The following is a 21,841-nucleotide window of genomic DNA, read 5'->3' on the forward strand; positions in this document are numbered from 1 at the left end:
ATTGCAATCCTTTAACGGAATTTTTATATCGTAAAAATATGATATGCGAATATTGTTATTATAACCTAGACTGCTGTTTGGGTCTAGGTATAGATAGCTTTAAATATACTAACTTTAACTAGAAATCTTTAGAATATGTACCATCAGCCGTGAAAGTACATGGCGACTTTATAAATGAATTTATTCATAATTTCTCCATGCAATTCCGCAGCTCACTGTACTACTGAAAATGTAACGAGACGTCAATTTAAATTGGTATTTTTTATAATAGCATTACACAACTTAATTCCCACCAATTATTAAAGTAACACCAATTTATATTACAAACCTAGGATCACATCAAAAATTGGGATGTAAAGCCCCTTGACCATGGCAAAAAGGAAATACGCGAACCTAACTCTGTGTAAGGGCCGATACAGACGGACTGCAGCTTGACCGCAACTTGTATGGGAACTGCATACCGACGTTGCAGTTGGCATGCAGTCAGCGGCCAGTTCTCATACAAATTGCAGTCGGATTGCAGCATACAGGCTTTAATTGATGCCAAATGAAAACTTTTAAACTTATGAAATGAAATACATACAGACTAGAATGCAGATGCAATGAGATACTAGAATGCAGGTCAAAAAAGGTACAAAAAGGGTAAATACAGAGTTCCAAATACATTCCGCCACATAATGGCATGCAAAATTACATTCTTAACTTAATTCTAAGCTTAATTCTAGGAGCAGTTAAATATTAATTCAGTCTAGGTGTGCGTCAATTATATTAAATTTATACAAATGTCAAAGAAAGAGAAGTACAAAAAATGCACTCAACAATCAATGTTATGTTATGGAATGTATGGATGTTTGAAAGTGTTTGTTGCTATTAAATGCGAATTAGTACTGGGATGTTTGAATTTAGACTTAGTTATAGTATTTTTAAAACTCGATGGGTAGGGTGACAGGTATCATCTTTATATAATTTATAACCTAAAAACGCCAAAGTTCGCAAAATGCAAAAAAACACCTGTCCGCGTACCCATCGAGTTGGAAAAAACAAAATCGTCATGCTGTCAAGTGTCGAATGCATCTAGTAATATAGAAATATAAAGGTAATGAAACCATATGCAAATTTCAAATTAAACAGTAAGACAACTTGCCTGATAAAACCGGCCAAGTGCGAGTCGGACTCGCGCACGAAGGGTTTCGTGCAATTACGCAAAAAACTGCAAAAAAATCACGTTTGTTGTACGGGTATAGGAGCCCCACTTAAATATTTATTTTATTCTGTTTTTAGTATTTGTTGTTAAAGCGGCATCAGAAATACATCATCTGTGAACTTTTCAATTGTCTAGCTATCACGGTTCATTAGATACAGCCTGGTAACAGACGGACAGACAGACAGACGGACGGACAGCGGAGTCTTAGTAATAGGGTCCCGTTTTTACCCTTTGGGTACGGAAGCCTAAAATACAGTAAGTATTAATTTTATAAACATACACAATTTTACAAGTGTTACAACGTTTTACTCTTAGACCAGAAGCAGTAAACTATGATTGTAATCTGAGTCACACATGACACCTACTATTTACATTTTACGTAAACTCCATAAAATTGATGAACAATGCATTTGACTCATTTTACACAATCTTGTAACATATGATACGATTTTCACCTGTTCATACATTTGTTGCCTACAATAAGTTGCGAGACGTCCGAGACATAAATAACAAATTAAAAAGGATTTAAGTGAAACATACTGCCATGTAGTAATGAAGAATGGCGTGAGATCTCAGGGGGTAAAGCCATGTGACTATCGTAATTATAGAAAACGGCCAATTAATTATCAAGTCACTTTTCGTTGCATTTGCCATCCCGATACATTTAATTTTACTTTCAAGGCTCGGAACCGGTTTTTTCTTCATACAGAAAATACCGTTATATTACGTTTTTAGTTTTTTTGTTTTTCAGTTTATTATTTCGCTTTTAGATTGTTCCATATCTAATAATACGAAGTTGTTACCTAAACACATGATTGAGTCCTAAAGAGAACATAATAATTAAAATATTGGGCTATTTCGGGTTTAAAAAAAACCGGTTCCGAGCCCTGGTTACTTTTAGATTGGCGTTTGTCGATACATTATAAGATTATCATCTTTGCAAGGCCTGTGAGATTTTTCACCGTACCTATGTATAAATATTTAACAAAATATCTTAGCGGACCTAGCCAAGTGCAAATAATTTATAGAAAACGCTAAATGATCACTTCACTTTTCGGTACATCTGTCATCTCGATACATTTTTAAAATTCGATTGGCTACGGCACGGGTATATCCTGAACAAGTGTGTCTAATGGCTCCTCTACCGATGGGCCAGCGTGTAGAGAAGGTAGTGGTGTCGGATGGCTTGTGGCGCAGCGGGATGGCGATGGGATTGCCACGGTGTGGGTTTTTCGTCCGCACATCAAAGGTAGTGGGCCAGCGATGGTGCGTACGCATCTAAGCGTGGTCCATTTCATAGTGCGTGCTCTCATCAACCATCCTCCGTCCAGCGCTGGGCCATCGTGTAGAGGAGCCATAACCATTGCATGGCCATCTCGCTGGTCCAGCGCTAGGCCATCGTCTAGAGGGGCCAATAGGTCATTAAAATGTTTAATTATTTTACGAAAAAGGAACGAGCTCATACCTACAAGTCTAATCTTCGCATGAGCCGAGCGACAGGTTGTATTATATGTTGTGTGTATTTTCTTAACTTTCCCACCTAAACTGAACTTCGGTCCATTACAAAACGTGTGGTTACGGTCAATTGCCACAAGCCGCATCCTACTATGAATCAGTTTGTGAATCATTCATCTCGTTTCATGAATGAAGTCTCTAACATCCATATTTGGACATATTGCGGACGCCGACTTGTAAATTTTAGCACATTTGCTAACGGTTCTGTAAAGCTTTTTCAGAAATTTATTACAATGCCACCTTAAAATTAAAGACTGACAATATGTAGGTAATTGTACAGACATGTTCCTCAACATTTTTGTAGATGCTATGTTACGAGTATTTTTTTAATGTGATAGCAAACGAGCAGACGAGTCGCCTGATGGGAAGCGGTCATCGTCGCCCATGGACATAAGCAACATCACAGGAGCCACTAAGGCGGAGTATTATAATATTATTTCATTTCGTACAACGAAATTTATAAGTATTCGTTTTACCATAGAGTAACTGATACTAGAGCGTTACTGTCATAGTAAATTTTGTAACCCCAGTAAATTCACTGCCATCTGTCGACACACTTTAAAACTAAAAATTAAGATTTATAAAAATACGATAGAATGTATTTAAATATAGATAAATGATTTTTTTTATTTGCATTAATTATTGTTATGATTTTGACCCATGTTCTTTCACTGATATGCGTCAAAATTGTTAAATAACAAACGAAACCGTCAACGCCATCTATACGACTGTAGGCCAAAACTAGTAGCGCCCTCTGAACGAGAATCAAATTTTCTTGATTTTCGAGGCACGTTTTTTCCTTAGACTGTATCCATCTATTACGGAGTTATATCTATCTTTGGTTTTACTAAAACTCCATATTTAAATTTAAAGTTCGGATATTTTTATCCGCTTCAGTTTGGTGATGTAGAGTACTTAAATTAAATAACCATATCGTACAACGTCAATTGAATAACCTCATAGTACGATGCCAATTTAATTACCTTGTCGATTGACAGCAACTTTGTTACATACATGACAATTTAAGGTCCAGCTTCGTAACCTGTTTGTTTATGTTATTTAGTGACCAGATCCAGATATGCTTGCGTTGACTTATTTAGTAATCAGATTTTACTACACACGTGACAATTGAATGCCTAGATTCGGGAACCTACTAAGTATATCAATTTCATGAGCAAATCAATGTATCTATCTGAACTGTTTTCTTAATCAGATTTGTTATTTGCATGATAATTTAATGTCAAGTTTCGATAACCTGCAATTTCAATAGAGTTACCATATTAGTTCACTAATTTGTTAATCCGATTTATTATACACTTGACAATTTTATATCCAAACTCGCTTGGACTAATTACTAATTTATTAATAATAAACTACCCAGTTTACCTACCACCAATATATATATTTTTTCATTTTATTATCTTATCATTACGTGCACATATATATTCATCAAAACTATTAAAGGACATTAAGGATCAAAAATTATAAAATTAAAACTAGAAGTAAACCTAATAAAATTAATTATAATTTTAGCAAACTAACAGGCTATGTATAGGTAGGTATATAAAAGGCCTATGTCCCGTTCCGACTGTCACCTGGTCCGAACATGCCAAAAATGCTAGCGGCATTGCCGCGTTGCACGACCAGCGATATTTGCTGGACCAGGTAAGAGCCGGAACGGGGGTCGCAGCCCCTATCCCTCAAACGTCGCCTCAAAGTTTTTATAAATGTTTTGGCCTCCGCACATCAAGGCCCCGCCGTTTCTATATATATGGAAATTGAATACTAGTAAAGCAGGACATCTTAGTTAAAACCCAAAAGACCCTTTTCGTAAATCCGATTTTTAACCGGTTAACCGGTTTTGGGTCACGTTTTTCGGTTAATAACCGGTTTCTAATTTTGTCCAGTTTTTGCATTTCCTAGACGCAAGGTTTTAAACTGTTACGAAAAATGGAAAAGCCCAAACCCACGTTATGCACGTTTTAGTGCACAGTAGAGTTCACAAATTTAAATTGTATTCCAATCAAATAAAATACAATGTTGTTTGAAGGTTTCCGATGACTTAACCTCTCGATTGACACATCCATTTCGGCGCGTTCACTCAGCTTCCGATCACGATCACCTTGGGGAGGGCAGAGAGGCCACGTACGCTAAGCATGCAGAAACGGTACTTTAGCCACAAGTTCACGATGACATACCCAGTTTTTATCCTTATGCATAGTTGAACATCAAAATTGACGCGACGCCATTGCTTTACATCTTCACAAACAGATCTAAGCGATTACATAAGTACTTAAGACAAGTGACAACAATGACATCTTCCACCAAATTTATTTTTTGACAGTATTAACTAACCCGCTAAAGCTTGTATAAGACGTCATACACTGGTCGACTATCAAATTTAATATTATTCAAAAGATAGGATAATTCCATTTTATTGTAAATACTCGTTTTCCTTGATCCGTGTCATCTATTGTTTACATGCTTTTTCTCTTTACTTTTTTTTATTCTTTTAAATAATGTTAGTTAAACAGACATTTTCTTTTTAAGTACCGCAAAACTGACATTCAAACCTCGATAACATTTTATTTTTACATATGCAAACTAAATGGTTATATAATAAGTGTTCCGGACGTTTGTATTTTAGCTTTTATTTTATTTTGGGTAGTTCCATTTCATAAGTTTAACGATAAACAGGAAAAACCACCTCACCCCGTAGTCTCTCGTAATTGAGGTGAGATGGGTTTTCATACAAAGGTGATTTTGGAAGATTGTTGGATCGATTTTTTTTTAGTATAAGTTAATACTTATAGCTATAGTAATCTATAGCTCCATTTTAAATTGGAATACATTATAATTGTAGCCGTAAAAACCCATCTCACCCCCTTTCAAACCATCTCTCCCCATTCATAACCCAACTCTACCCGCGAACCCTACTCACCCCATTTAACGGTATGTCTAAAATTCAGCTTTGTGCGGTCACCACTTTCTAACATGGCACGTAGTCGATAAAAAAGTACTAAAAGAGTACGAAAGTGGAGGACCCGCGCGAAATAGCCTTTTCATACAAACGTAGTCCTCATTTTCCTCTCTGGAAATTAACATTATTGAAAATATTTTTATACTATTTGTTGTATATCAACTACAGCGATGCCCTACGTTTGATTTTTTTTTGTATTATTTTATTTATTACAAGTTAAGAGCATTTAAAAATTTGTATGAAATCTGTTTTTCGCTCCTAATTTTTACAATAATTGAAAAATCGAAAAAGCTATAGTTAATCAAATTGTGTAAAAATATTTTCCATTACGTCAATATCCAGAGAGGAAAATGGGGACTACGTGTATATAGAGAAGCGGCCGTCCCCTTTCCTCTTAATCCTACACTAGTAGTACTAAATACAAGTTCCGTATACGGTAAAGCCCCACTATAAATTAACACTTTTTCCATCAAATTAGTATCTACCTTTGCATCTTATATCGCACAACGATACATTCAGAAAGTTGTCCCAAATTGAGATTAATGCAGATCAACTTACAAATCTCATCGCAATGGACTGCCGTGAGTCAGAGTGAAAGTGACCTTCACACCGCGAATACCTCGGCCAGACAAAACACACTGTGCGTAACCATGACTCAACAATCTCAACATTGACATTGATTCCCATCATAATATGGTAGGCATATATAATTCCACAAATCTATTGATGCTGGGCTCTCTAACGGTCTTGTTGTTAAGCTCATATCAGGTGAACTTTTCGGCTTGGGTTGGTGGAGTGAAAAGAAGTTGACCTGATATAAGTTCAACTATAACAAGACTGAGACTAAGGTGGAAGGAAAGAGAAGGGGCCGCAGTCCAACGCGGTGGTCCGACCAGCGCTGGCAGCATGGTTGCATTTTTATCACCTGTCACTATGCCTGTCACTTTTGCACTTACATACTTGTTAGAACGGCATGGCATGGTGACAGGCGATAAAAATGCTACCGTGCTCAGCCCGCAGGTTAGCAAATCGCTATCCATTGAGGTCCATGATGCCTTAGAAGTCGCAAGACATCGAAATGCCTGGAGATCTGCCATGCGGAATCATGTGCTCCACGTAGGAGGTCACGACCCTCAGCACTGAGGAGAACGAAGCAAGGAGGAGGATAACAAGACTATTTAGCAGGCGAATTATGGATAGCTTTTTACACGTGATAAAATATATTTTTTTAAAACACCGCGCGATTGAAAGCGACATTTTTTTATCACGCTGTTACATAGACAAATATGACCATCGTACAGGGTGGAGGCGTTCTCAAGGGTAGATATGTAAGTAATATAAGTGGCAAGTTGGCTTTTGATTTGAAGCCCACTGACACCTTACCTCGCAAACCCCATTACACCGATGTTGTTTTTTCGCGTTAGTTTTTGGCGTTAGGTTTTCCACTGAAAGCCTAATAGGTATTATCAGTTTTAAGTTTTCAACAGGTTATTATTCCGGTGACCATGACTCAACACTGACATTGGTTCTCATCATAGTAAGAAGTGTTTTTTTATAATAGAACAGTAACATTCAGTTACCCGCCGTCATGCTCATACAATTTCGTAGGTGCTAAATGAAGGTCAAGGTTATTCATATATTCACTGCTGAATGTTGGATATTTAGAACATTTATAATATTTATTTGAAATATCTTAGCCAACACTCAACAACCAAGATTGGTAAGTTTTGCTACCTTTCAAATAATCTTTAATTTAGTTTTTCTGTCTGCTGTTACATATTTCTTCACAATAAAGGTTCATGACCTATTTAATAGCTAGATTATTAATTATTAACTACTTACAACATTATTCGCTATCGTCGCGGCTAACAACACCGGTTTTTTTTTCGTTTATATAAAAGGTGACATTAGGGTGGCAACTGCAGCTACACTATTGTTGCAGCATTACTGCGTGGCGTTGACAACGGGCGCTGTCATTTTCAATTTTCTTCTAATTTACCAAAGAAAATTGTCAGTGGCAACGGTCGCGTAACGGTCTCCCTACATATGTCGACGCGGAATCGGAAGAAGCAGAAAGAAAAAACCTTTATGTCTGCGCAATAAGCGAAAAAGTCATTCGGCTCGGCTCGCATCGGCCGACGCCTCTTTCGCTCTTATTGCGCAGACATAAAGGTTTTTTCCATCGGCATTTTCTGATTCCGCGTCGACATATGTAGGGAGACAATGCAGCTGCAGTTGCCATCCGAACATCACCTTGACATAAATAAAACAAAAATTGTGAAATAATTATTAAGTCACTTTGCAAGCAAGGTTTAAAAGAACCAAACAAAATAAAATAATTTTAATGTGGACAAATAGTATTACTCATACATAGCTCTATTAACTTCGTTCCGAGAGATCCGTTCTTCAAACAATAATGACTTTGCAATTGTTGAATTTAGACTATGTTTAGATTGTAATCCGGATTTAAAATGTGCGTCACAGAATTCCCGAAAAATATGCTGTAAGATTGAATATTGAAATATGTATGTATTTGAAGTCATTGTACTTACCTCTATTATCAACAGTTTTTTTGATTATTTACTTAATACTCCCATATTCGCAAATGTGCATACAGGTTTCCTAACGATGTTTTCCTTCACCGAAAAGCTAGTGGTAAATATTCGAATTCAGAGGTGTATGTGAAGTCCCCAATTCGCATTGCGCTAGCGTGAGGACTATGGCCCAAGCCCTCTCGCGCATGAGAGAAGAATTTTCTCAAATTATGTTTACGCCTCACACCCTAATCTGCTAAACAAAATCCTTTATTTCTTTTGTTCAGCGGTTACCACTGCTATCGCTACTGACGGGAACAAACTCGTTTGAAAAGTTATTTTGCAGTTGGAAGTTTCGGCTCGGCCGAAGGGTTCGGTAGTTATTACGTTAGAAAAGTTTCTGCCCTCACCTTCTATTTAAATACATACAGGTCGTCATTGTCATGATTATATTTTTGGTTTTACACTCAAAAATCGTTCAAGTTAAGCGAGTGTGCATAATCAGTCATCTCAATTATCCGGATGTTAATATTTATCTGACCATCAAGCATATCCGAGCATTACCGGGGCAGGGGGTTTTCAATTTGCGTCATTAACTAGTATGGCGGATTGGTGAGCTCACAAATTCTACTGATCCGACGTCACCGATTCAAGCGAGATTGTTGATTTTGGGTTGTGGGGTATTTTTGTGGTTTACAATAATGTACCTATATACCAACCTTTTTATCTGCTTTGTGGCATTCGTATTTGGTATAAAACATCCAGAAAATATACACATGTTCAAAAATGTAATGTAACAAAGTTGGACCGTAACACACTGTTACTGGTTTAGGAATTAAAAGAAGTGAATCATAATATTTTATTTTCAAAAAAAGCTTAGTGCGTCGTAGCGCGAAAAATATCAAATTTTTGTTCCCCTATAATACCCCTATAATAATTAATTTATAATAAAAAAACACAAAAAGAAAAAAAAGGCATACATAACGGCAGATGAATGCTAAAAATAGCTCACTTTTTTTAACTTAAAATATGACCAGTTGACGCCAAGTATAGACTAGATTAACACTTCAAGCAAAATTTACCGTTTCCTCTGACATCACTCATCTGAAATCATTAGTTTGTAAACAGATCAAACTGCGTCCAAGCATTTTGTTTGAAATACTTTATATGGCTTTAAAGAAGAGTATACCCCTACTTAACAGAAGAGTCGTTCGTCAAACGTGAATGTCCATTTTTCGCGACATCTGATTTCAGCACAGTTGTATCGACAAACAGCGTAAAGTACGCCGGACCTAGTGATACCGATTTGCGTCATATCCTACAGTGTAACCTTAAAATTTATATGAATAATGCTTTAGTTAAGTCATGGGTGACTGCAAATGTGACGAAGTACAAACAAATAATGTAAACAAACTAGTAACTTGGGTAGTATTATACCTATAAACGTTATCATTTTCATTTGCTTAACCTTTAAACTTCCTAGAAGTTTCTGAATCCTAGGAGACAAGCAGTCCCGTTACTAGTTAGTTCGTCATCCTAATCAACCTATCTTGGAAAGGTCCTTAATAGCTTCTATTTATACCAACCGCTTATTTATAGCGATAAGACCGCCTGTAGTTTCCTGGTTCTATTCCTGTTATTACCTAATTTTCCTTAAACATTTCTTTGTAGTTTTACATGTATCTATGTAAAATGTATAATTATTGGTGCAATAAAGAATTATTTACTTACCCAATACACCTAAGCTACAAGTTCTGCTAAGTAATTTGTTACGCAAAGAATGCAGAAGCATTCTCATGTCCATCATCTCGTATCCAGTATCTCTAAATGAAAATGTAAATGCGCAACTAACTAATTATGCAATTAGAAAATAGCTGCACCACTACCATACAAACATTATTTTTTTATTTGAATCATCTAACGGCACAGTGTCAAGGTCGTTTACTGTATACGTTTCTCCATTTGCATTTCCGATCTTTTGAATATTTTCCCGATTACGAGATCAACATTTCACGTGCCACGATCAAGAATGAATCACGGTATCTCATCTCCAATATATTAATAGTAGCGAGTGAAAAATGCAAAGAATGAAAGTTATTTTGTTTCCATGTGAGTTTTGTTTTGATGAGTCAGTGTAGGTCATAGTATGATTCTTCGTTGGAATGAGCTTTTCTACGAGCCGTTAAATTTTCTTAGTTGATAAATATACGATAAGACAGGTATATCAGGTATTTAGCATTAAAGTTTAAATAAATAAAAGTGGCATATGGGCCTCATGGTACATGATCATTATATAACAAACAAATTTAGGGCATTTCAGATCGATATATTCTATTTGGATCAAAAATAAGTTCCCTACTTGTATTCTTATTTCGCTCCAAAAGTATTCAATGATTATACGAGTAAGTATTAACAAACTTACAAACACTTCATTGAACCATTACTACCTGTTCATCTATTCGTCGCCGTGTCTAAAGGAAAACAAAACACCATTCATTACAATGACCATTTCTTGGCCAAGTTCATTGCACCGTTCCGATAGTAAATTTATCGAGCGTTCGACATAAGCGCGAGAATCGGTCCCAAGGTCTTCGATGCGATTCCATTCATGCTCCGTACGTGTGTGGTACTGACGGCACTGTACACATGTAGTGTGGTTGTGTGCGTTTGTACGTAGTACTACAGTTGAAGCTTACATGCGATTAGAACAGGTTTGTTATGATTTGTTTTATGGGTTTCCATAACTTAGGAATATTTCGGATAAATTTAATGAAACGAAAAATCATCAATAGTTTAGTGTAATAATTTTTTTTTCGTACTTTATAATAAAATGAGCGATATAAAAGTCCTGATATGATTTACCATGGCGTAGGTACTTACTTACAACAAACATAATAAGCTCTTGATAAAGTAGATTACTACCTGTTTATCATCATCGCCGGTCGTGAGATAGTGCAGTTTCGCTGTTGTGATAATATTCTTAAGTTTTCTTCGCATGCAATCCTCAGTGCTGGATTTAGGTTCATCTATGGCATGATAGCCAAACCGTATCTTTAGGTTCTGCATGCACCTCCTCTGTATTTCTGCAAAAGCATAATGATATTATTTATAACTTTGTAAAAGGTTTGCGCATGAATTTCATTTTCCATTACGCCCGTTGTCTTTGCATTGAAAGATACATTTAATTAAATTTCGGATTATTATTTAGAGACTAAATAAATTACTGGTATTTTTCAGCTGCAGGGAAAAGGTACCCCACGTACCACTAATTTACAGAACTTTGTACAGTACATAGTTAAAAATGTTTTTTTTTTTTTTTGTAAAAACTGCTTGATATTGTAATTGTTTGCTAAAATGTTCCATGACATTAGGCTATACTGTTATAATATTTTTAATCACTTTTATACAGCCAATCAAAAGGAATATTTGACGGCAGTTGTACAGCTGTTGTACAAAATCGTAAGTGCGCACACAGCCTTATCTAACGCTGCGTTCGCGGGTATGCGATGCCACAGGATTGACAATTTGACAGGATGCACGACAAAGGCCGGAATGGGAAGCGATGATACCGGCCCACAGATGAGTCCGTAAGCTTCGCTACGTCAGGGATCCAAGGGCCGCCTAAACACAAAAATGTGTTAACAAGAAAGTCAACGACTGCTTCTTCATACAATCGTAGTCCCCATTTTCTTCCGCATACTCCAATAGCACTCACTTGTTCGCTACTAACTCTTATAACAATTTGCAAATAGAAAATAGGTCAAACGGTTAATAATATATTAGACGGGCGGTCTTTCACTTTCCTCTTATCATATTAGGACCTCAGCGAATCACCTAAACATACTTTGTATCATTTGTACCCTTGTACCTGGAGTCTGATCAAACTAGAGTTATACCAAACTAAGTTGGCAGCGATTTTGATAGCGCAGACTATGCAAGTGTTATTTGAACGTCATAATTTCATAGTACCTAGAAGTTTGATGTTCAAAAGAATTCTGAGCCATCAAAATCGCTGCCAACTTAGCTTGGTCTAACTTTAACGCAGCACAGGCTTTACAGTGACTATAATACTTTCCTAGTAAACTGACGTTTACAGTACCACTTGCGCACTCTGACACTTGCCAAGTTAGCGCAAAATCTGCTTGGTCTGACTCTATTACGGATGCAAATTTGTAAAATCCCTTCAAATTTCTCAAAATATGCGTTAACCGAAAAATATTATTAAAACATACATATTTTTGTACTTGTTATATTCTTGTGCCTACTCATATTGCTAGAGTATCTAAAATAAATCCATTCCCTTCTTTTAGCGAAACCCTTAACTAATTTCTTAGTACGTCCTATTTCCATGAAAATCAATCAATATCTTCGCAACAATGTAGCGCAGAAAGCGGCTTTACGCACTGGAGCGCTCGAGATAGGTGCCTTTGGTTATAAATATGTAAACACATTTTCATCTTATTCAATTAACGTAAACTAAAAGAATGTATAGATATTTCTGAACATGACTGTAGTTGCTTAGGTGATTCGGGTTCAAACATCCGGACCCGAATGTTTGGAACATCCGGATGTCGAGACTGGATTTGTTCAGGCCGTTGACCGTTTGGTTTATTCTCGAAGACTTTAGGAACGTATTAGAATTAGACCGAAGACTTGTCAACGGTTGGTACAATAAGGATCTAAAGGTAAAGGGACGGCGGCGTCTCATACGGAATCCGCATCAGATTACCACTTTAAAGTGTCACGATACACAACAAATATTAAGAAATTGAACACAATAATTAATGTAATGCTCGAGAGGACTCCAAACGTCCAAACAGATTTGAGACAGATATGCGTATTCGAGTTTTAGTTATTCGATCTGTTTCCGATATGATACTGATCTGTCAGGGCAACTAAAGTTCGAATAGGACTGTATGTTAATGTGACGACGTACGCCAGAAGATGTGAAATCAAAAGTCGCTGTAATCTGCATGTTGTGATTTTTACCGTTCGGGTCGGCGACGAAAACATAATACTTATATAGCCCGTTGCATTTTTACGAAAGCTACTTCTGTTATTTTTTTTAAATGCTAGGAAGCCAAGTTTAGTTTTGAGTCAAAACTACACGGTTAAGGTCAATGTGGTATATCATTAGAAATTCTTAATAAAAATATCCTAAATATTTTTACTTCAAGTTAGATTATTGTACATATTGTGTTTTTAACTCAGTTAATCAATTAACTCACAATACATAATTGTTTGAACGTTTATCCGACTACGATTTATTTTGACCTTCTCGTACTCATAATCATGTCTGCGATGCGATATGACAGGTGGTAATTTTACCAACCAATCTTCATTATTAACAGAACGCTGCTAATAAGCGTGGTTAGTGCAATTATAAGCTCTATGTTCACGACTATACGGTTCAAAGTAGTCTTGCGGTATGATTTAAGATGCAAAGGAAGAGAGATCTATTAAATTTGGTTTTTCGTTTCAAAAATCTAGGTCACGTAAGCTATTGCTTCCAGGCTCTCAAACCTACAACTCGAACCCTAATCAATAAGCAAATTATTATTTAACACGGACTAATAATCGGTTGCGAAACCAAAACTTGCGAATATTAAATTGGCAGTTTAATTTAATCACTGTCTTAATTTTTTAAATTTTTTATTTTATTTACAGGTCTTGGCGAATTCAGCCGGCAATTGAAAGCAATTTTAAGGTATGTTAATTCATTATTTATATTTAATAAATATCTGATAATCCCAAGAATTTGGAAGTTGAGAATTTTGTCATTAAGAAAGTTACATTGCAGGACAGTAGGGTTGTTTACAATAGATCAAATTAAATTGTTGCGCAGCGGTCATATAATTAAATTTACAGCAATACACTAAAATACCTACAAGACAAAATAAAGTTTATGCACTGCTTTCTATTAAGGTGCAGTAGGTTCAGCCAGCAGAGTTTTATAAAAATCGTAGATAACAATACGGTTGCCAAAAATGTTATAAGCAATTTTGAGGCCTTTCTCTAGTAACTTCAAGTAATAAACTGAAATAGATGTCATATATTAAAGAAAAAGTGACGAAGCCCTCCAGTGGTGAAGGCCGGATCAAGCAATCCGGGCTAACGCCATGAATCCCTTGGCCACCCCGCCACGGCGGACCCGTCCCAATTTCTTGACTATATGCCATCTGACTAAGAATAGGCGACTTTGACCAACTCTAAGGGCAAGCAGCAAGCGCTTGCACCTCCTATACTGATTCCTTACGGAATTACTATATAGCGAGAGACTGGTGCTGCCATCTATACACAACTTTGGGAACAAATCAGTCCGGCCTTCACAACTGGAGGGCTTCGTCACTTTTCTTTATTATACCTATGCCATCTATTTCATTTTATATATAGTAGTATGGCTACTTAATAAACACAAATCAAAATATTTAATAAAATAATTCGATTTGTTCCCAAAGTTGTGTAACTTCAAGGAACTTCAGTGATTCGACCTTTTGCTCGATAGGTCAAAATGCACCTTAAAAATTTGTACCAATTTTTGCAAAAAAAGGCATAATTTTATGAAAGTTCCTTCTAAATTGCTCAATTAAATTTGTGATCGAGCTCTACGATTACTTTTTGACGTGATAACGTCTTATAAATCGATGAACACCGGTAGCATGCACGAAAAAGTGTCACGTTGTGGACAGATCTCCATGGTAACGTTGTGGACAGATATCCATGGTAACGTGACAAAAGTCTATCTATATAAAAAATAAATGTAAAAAGTACAAGTACCAAAAACATCAATTTTTCATCAATGTTTTCTTATGACGTTATCATTATCACGCAAAATTATCGTCCGTAAACCGACTTTACAGACAACCATATTTTTTTGTGAAAACAATAAAATAAAATTCAAACATGATATCCGCGATCCCGGGCGCGCACAGCCATCTTGCTCACGCTTACGCTCAGTGAAAGTCAGAGAAAAACCTTCCCTAAGAACCAAGGGGCCTTAATAGAAATAAACTTTTAAATGGAAGTGGAATAGGTGGATTTAATGTGATGTTACCTACTGCGTTTCTGATACTAACTTCATTTTTATAAATTATTTTGATAATTTTCCATATATACATATAACTCTAACCTGAAAAAACCATGGATCATGGCATGATCATGGATTCAGGACGACCGCAATCCGAAATGTTTTGTCGGACATTTTTTTTTTACTAAATTAAAAAAGAAAACACCCTTATTTAAGATTGTGTCCGATATTTTTGCGCGAAGCAGGAATCATACAAGGTATTAATGCAAGTGCAAGGTTAATAAGTTATATAATAATAAACATCGGTGCTTTAATAAGCACACAAAAAATAAACTATTACTTTGCAAAAATAAATCATAAAATACATGAAACAAAAATTGCCTTAAAACCTTCGACTCATCGGCGTGCAACTGGCCGTTAATACATTTTCTCATTAGCTGTTTTTTTTAGTTGACAAGTTGCTGATATTGTCTATGCACAGTCGACCGATGACTTTGACAATTTACGGTGACCTCAGTGCATTCACATGTTACTGTGTAAATGCGATTTTTTTAAATTGATTTTGGAATATTTTTCGTGTTATCTATTTTAGAGGAAATTGTTTATCTACGCGCGGTCATGGTAAAATATCATGTGTTGTAAATTGTTTGCGAAGACATTAGGCAGTGGATTATTCGTTAGGAGCGCGAAGGAAGTACTAGTGTTGTCAACATGCTGAACGAATGGTGCCATCGGACAGAAGAAACACAAAGAAAATTCCAGGTAATAATTTCCTTAAGTCGTAATTAAATCATAGCGATGAATATTTTCTAAAATTCGTATCATACTCGTATTTGTATTACTTTTTAGAGTTCCCTACCCAAAGGGTAAAAACGGGACCCTATTACTAAGTCTCCTCTGTCCGTCTGTCTGTCTGTCTGTCTATCCGTCTGTCTGTTTGTCACCAGGCTGTATCTCATGAACCGATCACGGATCAACTGTCTAGTCTATTTGATATTTTCACAGATGATGTATTTCTGTTGCCGCTATAACAACAAAAACTAAAAGTACGGAACCCTCGGCGGACAAGTCAGACTCGAACTTATCCGGTTTTTTTAAATTCTCAATTCTGAGGTCGTGGGTTCAATTCAAACCCCGGCTCGTAGGTACAATGAGTTTTTCGGATCAATGTACGATATCATTTGATATTTACCAGTCGCTTTTCGGTGAAGGAAAACATCGTGAGAATATTGGACTAATCCCAATAACGCCTATAGTATCCCCTTTAGGGGGAAAGGTCAGATGACATTCGCCTTCGTAAAAACTAGTGCCTACGCCAATTCTTCCCTGAGCTCAACGATGATGAACATGATGATCTACATGATTTCATTATTTAACTTTGACTTTAGTTACTAGCGTCAGTAAACACTTTTATTTTGTCTGTATGTATATAGGTAAATACGTATCTGTTCCTCATTCTATAAATCTATATCCATCCCGTGTACCGGCGAATGGGCTACTCTGGGATAAGTGTTTTAAGAGTATACCATTATTCATGAGTTCCTTATACCACCTGCCGACTCCATCGTCATATATCAGCTGAGTGTTAGTGCGGAACCATAATATTATGGTACTAGCTTTTGCCCGCGACTTCGTCTGCGTGGAATTAGTAATTTTGTACCTTAATTCTTAAACAAATCTGCTTTTTAATCCATCCTTTTTCACCCCCAATTTGGGCCACACTATACATTTCCACCCCATTTTTTACACCCTTAAGGGATGATTTTGGGGATAAAAGTTATTCTGTATCATTTCCCACAGCTCAAACTATCCCCATACCAAGTTTCATCTAAATCGGTTCAGCGGTTATTGATTCCCCATACAAATTTCCACCCCCCTTTTCACCCCCTTGAGGGGTGAGTTCTGGGATAAAAAGTATCCTATGTCCTTCCCCGGGACTCAAACTATCTGTATACCAAATTTCAACTAAATCGGTTCATCGGTTTAAGCGTGAAGAGGTAACACACAGACAGACAGACAGACAGACTTTCGCATTTGTAATATTAGTATGGATTGTTCCGCATTAACATATTATTGCAAATTAGGCAGAAGGTCAGACACCGGGAAGTGGTTAAAATTTTGCTTACAAAGCCACATAAATATACAATCAAATAAGTACCTACTATTATATTTGACGACCGGCCTGGCCTAGTGGGTAGTAACCCTGCCTGTGTAGCCGATTGTCCTGGGTTCGAATCCCGGTAAGGGCATTTATTTGTGTGATGAGCACAGATATTTGTTCCTGAGTCATGGGTGTTTTCTATGTACTTAAGAATTTATATATTATATATATCGTTGTCTGAGAACCCATAACACATGCCTCCTTGGGCTTACCGTGGGACTTAGTAAATCTATGTAAGAATGTCCTATAATATTTATTTATTTATATGTGATTGGATGATTGTATATGAAGGTATATAAATATAATATTATAAATTGGAAATTATGAAGAATGCAAAAGAGAAAGGGAAACGGGTGACACCCGTTGACCACGAACGCTGTAAAGAGTTCGAAACGTCGGGATGTATTATAAATTCAATATACGCGATATAATCCGTTTTCATAGTTTTATTTCATGAGTAACTATCGCGGTAACCGAAGACAATATTAATGCAAAAGTAGTTGTTAAATATTTTCTAAAAAGAATTACTCTCTCGGTTCAGTTCTCCTTGCATACATCTCGTGACGAGACAAGAAATCCTTTGTTTCTTAAAACTTACAATACCTGAGTTTGAAAGTTTATGTTGCATTTTTTGATAGAAATTTCCATTTTCTAAAGAAATCTTTTTATATTAAGAAGATACTTGCACATATGTTACATGTTACAAGCTTAACAATTAAAAATGATCCTCATCGATATCGTCCGATCGTACGATACATGAGTTTTTGAACTCAATTTAGGTCATAGCTTGTATTTTCCTTCTGCTACCGTTACTTTAATCACATGTGAACAAACGCCGTCTTGCGATGGATATTTTCACGCAGCCTTCCTCGCTTCGCCATAGATTAATTTTATCGTAGAGGACTTGTAATTTTGTTTGTGGATTGAGCATGCGTAAGAAATACAGGATTAAAATGATGATAATCAATTAATCAATGTGTTATTTATGTTACTAATGGGTGACCAAAAATTTGCATTAAATCTGACCCCAGAGACAACAGAATTAGCGCTTAGATTAATGTGTATTTAATAACGTCATTGTGTTATTCCTGCATTCGTTTTAATTTTAACACTTAAAACTATCGCGTTTTTTACAAGCTTTTATTTTTATTTTTTTGACGACCGTGTTGGCCTAGTGGGTAGTGACCCTGCCTGTGAAGCCGATGGTCCTGGGTTCGAATCCCGGTAAGGGCATTTATTTGTGTAATGAGCACAGAAATTTGTTCCTGAGTCATGGGTGTTTTCTATGTATTTAAGTATTTATATATTATATACACGTTGCCTGAGTACCCATAACACAAGCCTCCTTAGGCTTACCGTGGGACTTAGTCAATCTGTGTAAGAATGTGCTATAATATTTATTTATTTATTTTATTTAGTTTCACCTGTCCCGTTGTCTGTAATCTAATCTTGCCAGTTAAATTTGACTCACTTTCCGGTTTCCGATGAAGCTGAAAATTTGCATACATATGTAAGTCAGATGACAATGCAATATTGCTCGTACCATCGAGCTGATCTGATGATGGAAATAGGAGGTTTACTTTCACCTGTCCCGATTTGTTTAATCAAATCTTGCAAGTTTAATTTGACTCACTTCCCGGTTTCCAACGAAGCTTATAATTTGCATACATAATGTAAGTCGGGTGACAATGCAATATCATGGTACCATCGAGCCGATCTGATGATGGAGACAGGAGGGACTGTGATTAAACAACGATTTCTAACAACCCCAAACACAATTAGGTTGCTAATTGTGTTTGGGGTTGTTAAAATTGTCTTGATGAGTATTAGTTGCCTGTGGAAAGATTTTTGCCAAAAACTTATTAACACTAAATAACATTGACATGGGTCGATGGCAACTGAATTTGTTAAACTTTAATGCCGACGAATTGATATATGTTTTTTTAGTGATTGTTACAGACAAGTCATCATTAGGTTCATTTTGCTTAAAGCCCTTTTCTTACAATCGGGCTACATACTACATATCTTTTTTTATGTACTGCCTATTTACTACATATAATGTAATGACGCACAACTTGGTACAGACCCTCTTTTATTCGTTCAGGAAATCATTCAACAAGTCAAGGAATCATTCGTTTTGAAATCAAAATGCATGTTGTTTTCGCGATATGAATATTACCATTAGGTGAATTCTAATCTTAAATGTTTAGTTATAGCTCCATAAAATTGCGTTTGTAGGTACAATATATACATTGCAAAATTACCTACTAATTTATGTTAGATGTGATTTTTTGTCGCTTCTGTATCCTTACAGATCTGGGACGCCAACAAAAAGAGGATCGCTTCCCACTCAACTTTTTATCACCATAATGACCTTCGATTTTAATTGTCCAGCTAATTACGACATAATTTGACGACGGCGGAGTAATGTTTTAATTGTACACCCTTCTCTTTGTATTTCTTGCTAATTAGTCAGTGATTTAATTATTACATTATGAGAGAAATGAAAATCAAAATGGTTTAATTTGAAAGGCGGTGACGTCTAGAAGACTGAGGATCGCGTGACGTTTCCATGATGGCGCCATCGCGTGCAGAGATATAGAACCCAAAATTCAATCGCGATGGATTCGCAGTGAATTCAGAAATTTAAATTCAAAAATGGAATACAAAAAGGCCAACAGCGGCCAGAGTGCCCACCCAGTTGGCGACTGACCGCTCGCTATGCGGCTCCTCAGCAGTGTTTTGCAAATACCGCCAATTCCTTTCCCGAGCCCCTCCCCAGAACACAGGACTTATAGCCAACATTCATTGCTTGCAATTTATTACTTTATACACATCATTATTAAATCCAAAATCGAATGCCGCTGACTCCTTTAATTTTCCGACAGAGATAATGATTAAATTGTTTCGGCATGTCAAATCAAACGAAATTATGCTGTTATATCTTGTTTAATAGCGGGACGATTATTTGTGTCTTACATACCAGCATGGATACCTCCAAGTGAGATTTCTCCTTTGAGTGATTTTCTTCAGTTATCATTTCAATTTCATCAATTTTTAGGGTTCCATAACCAAAGGGTAAAAACGGGACCCTATTACTAGGACTCCGCTGTCCGTCTGTCCGTCTGTCACCAGGCTGTATCTCATGAACCGTGATAACTAGACAGTTTAAATTTTCACAGATGATGTATTTCTGTTGCCTCTATAATAAAAAATACTAAAAAGTACGGAACCCTCGGTGCGCGAGTCCGACTCGCACTTGGCCGGTTTTTTTTTTTACTAGAGCCGGACATTATACAAGTAAGTATGTACTGACAGATTGTACAAAATACATATATCGTGGTAGTATAGCCGACAGGTAAAAATAACTTTATTTCAAGCTTATTGTCAAGTTTTCGATACGTGCAGCCTCTGGACTAGTTATACGCATTAGACCATCAGTTCCCTGCGCGTTATGGTTTCAGGATGTTGTTGCCTGTCCCGTTTTTGCAACGCAAGGCATGTTTACACAAGCTCGCACGGATGACTACTATGCCATAATATGAAAGAGAATTGCCTCGCCCTCGTTGCTCTGCAGAGTGCGTGCCAGCTTCAACCCCATCCTGGCTACTGTAGCAGGGCGATACGACTCACCTATAATGCGGCATTTTGACTGTGCCATGACCGCTATTAAATGATTATTATTTTTATTGTTGTAGAAGCCGTTTCGTTTTTTGATTTTGTTTCACTAACACTTAGTTTTTAATCTTTTTTAATCTTAATTGTTATTAACCACTATGGGCCATTGTTGTCTCTTAAACAAATAAATTGAAATTGATATACTTTTGTATACTACTTGTTATACATATATGTAAATTGCAGTTTTAAATTATTAAGGTACAATATCGTCATTCGCGTGTCTCCTTACTCTCCTTCAAACCCAGACAAAAAATAAGTAATATGTGTAAAATGAAGAATCACTTTATATAGGAATTTTATACTCGTCGTCAGAGGTTTTAGCTATTATTTCTTGCAAATCATCAATTTATGACTGAAGAGAGAGCAAATACTCCTTTAAAGCTAAGCCAAAAGATGCAAACTCATGGTTACATAGTTCATTTCATCACTTCCTAAGGTACGAGTACTGTGCCCTTAGGAAAGCCCCATTGGCTCATTCATGCTCAAGACATTTACCGTCACTTTTCATATGTTAAATGGAATCCTCATATCCAGTAATATTCCCAATACCCAAGGTGTAGAGCGTCATATGTTTCTAAGGAATCGTACGTTTTGTTCATTTTACATTACCGGCTCCGTAACGATTTCCTAAGTTGAACAAGTATAGGAAAAGTATTGTATTACTCAACCGATGTCGGAGTGCGTCGTGACGTAGTTAAATACATTAACCTCAGTAGTAGCCCCGACTGTGACTCATACATAA

General features: G+C 36.5%; 1 protein-coding gene across 2 annotated transcripts in view; it reads left to right on the plus strand.

The window, feature by feature from the left end:
- Window positions 1-21,841, plus strand: part of LOC134744647 (uncharacterized) — a 152,521-nt gene that overhangs the window by 105,353 nt on the left and 25,327 nt on the right. Inside the window, exon 1 of one of the 2 annotated variants that reach the window (XM_063678542.1) lies at window positions 15,759-16,022. The exons of the other annotated variant lie outside the window; for it this stretch is intronic. Within the exon in view, the coding sequence (XP_063534612.1) occupies window positions 15,983-16,022 (40 nt within the window). The 5' untranslated portion in view covers window positions 15,759-15,982. Of the gene's footprint in view, window positions 1-15,758; window positions 16,023-21,841 lie in introns of those variants that run through there. 2 annotated transcript variants of the gene reach the window in all.

The sequence above is a fragment of the Cydia strobilella genome, chromosome 10 (assembly GCF_947568885.1).
Source record: "Cydia strobilella chromosome 10, ilCydStro3.1, whole genome shotgun sequence".
NCBI lineage: Eukaryota > Metazoa > Arthropoda > Insecta > Lepidoptera > Tortricidae > Cydia > Cydia strobilella.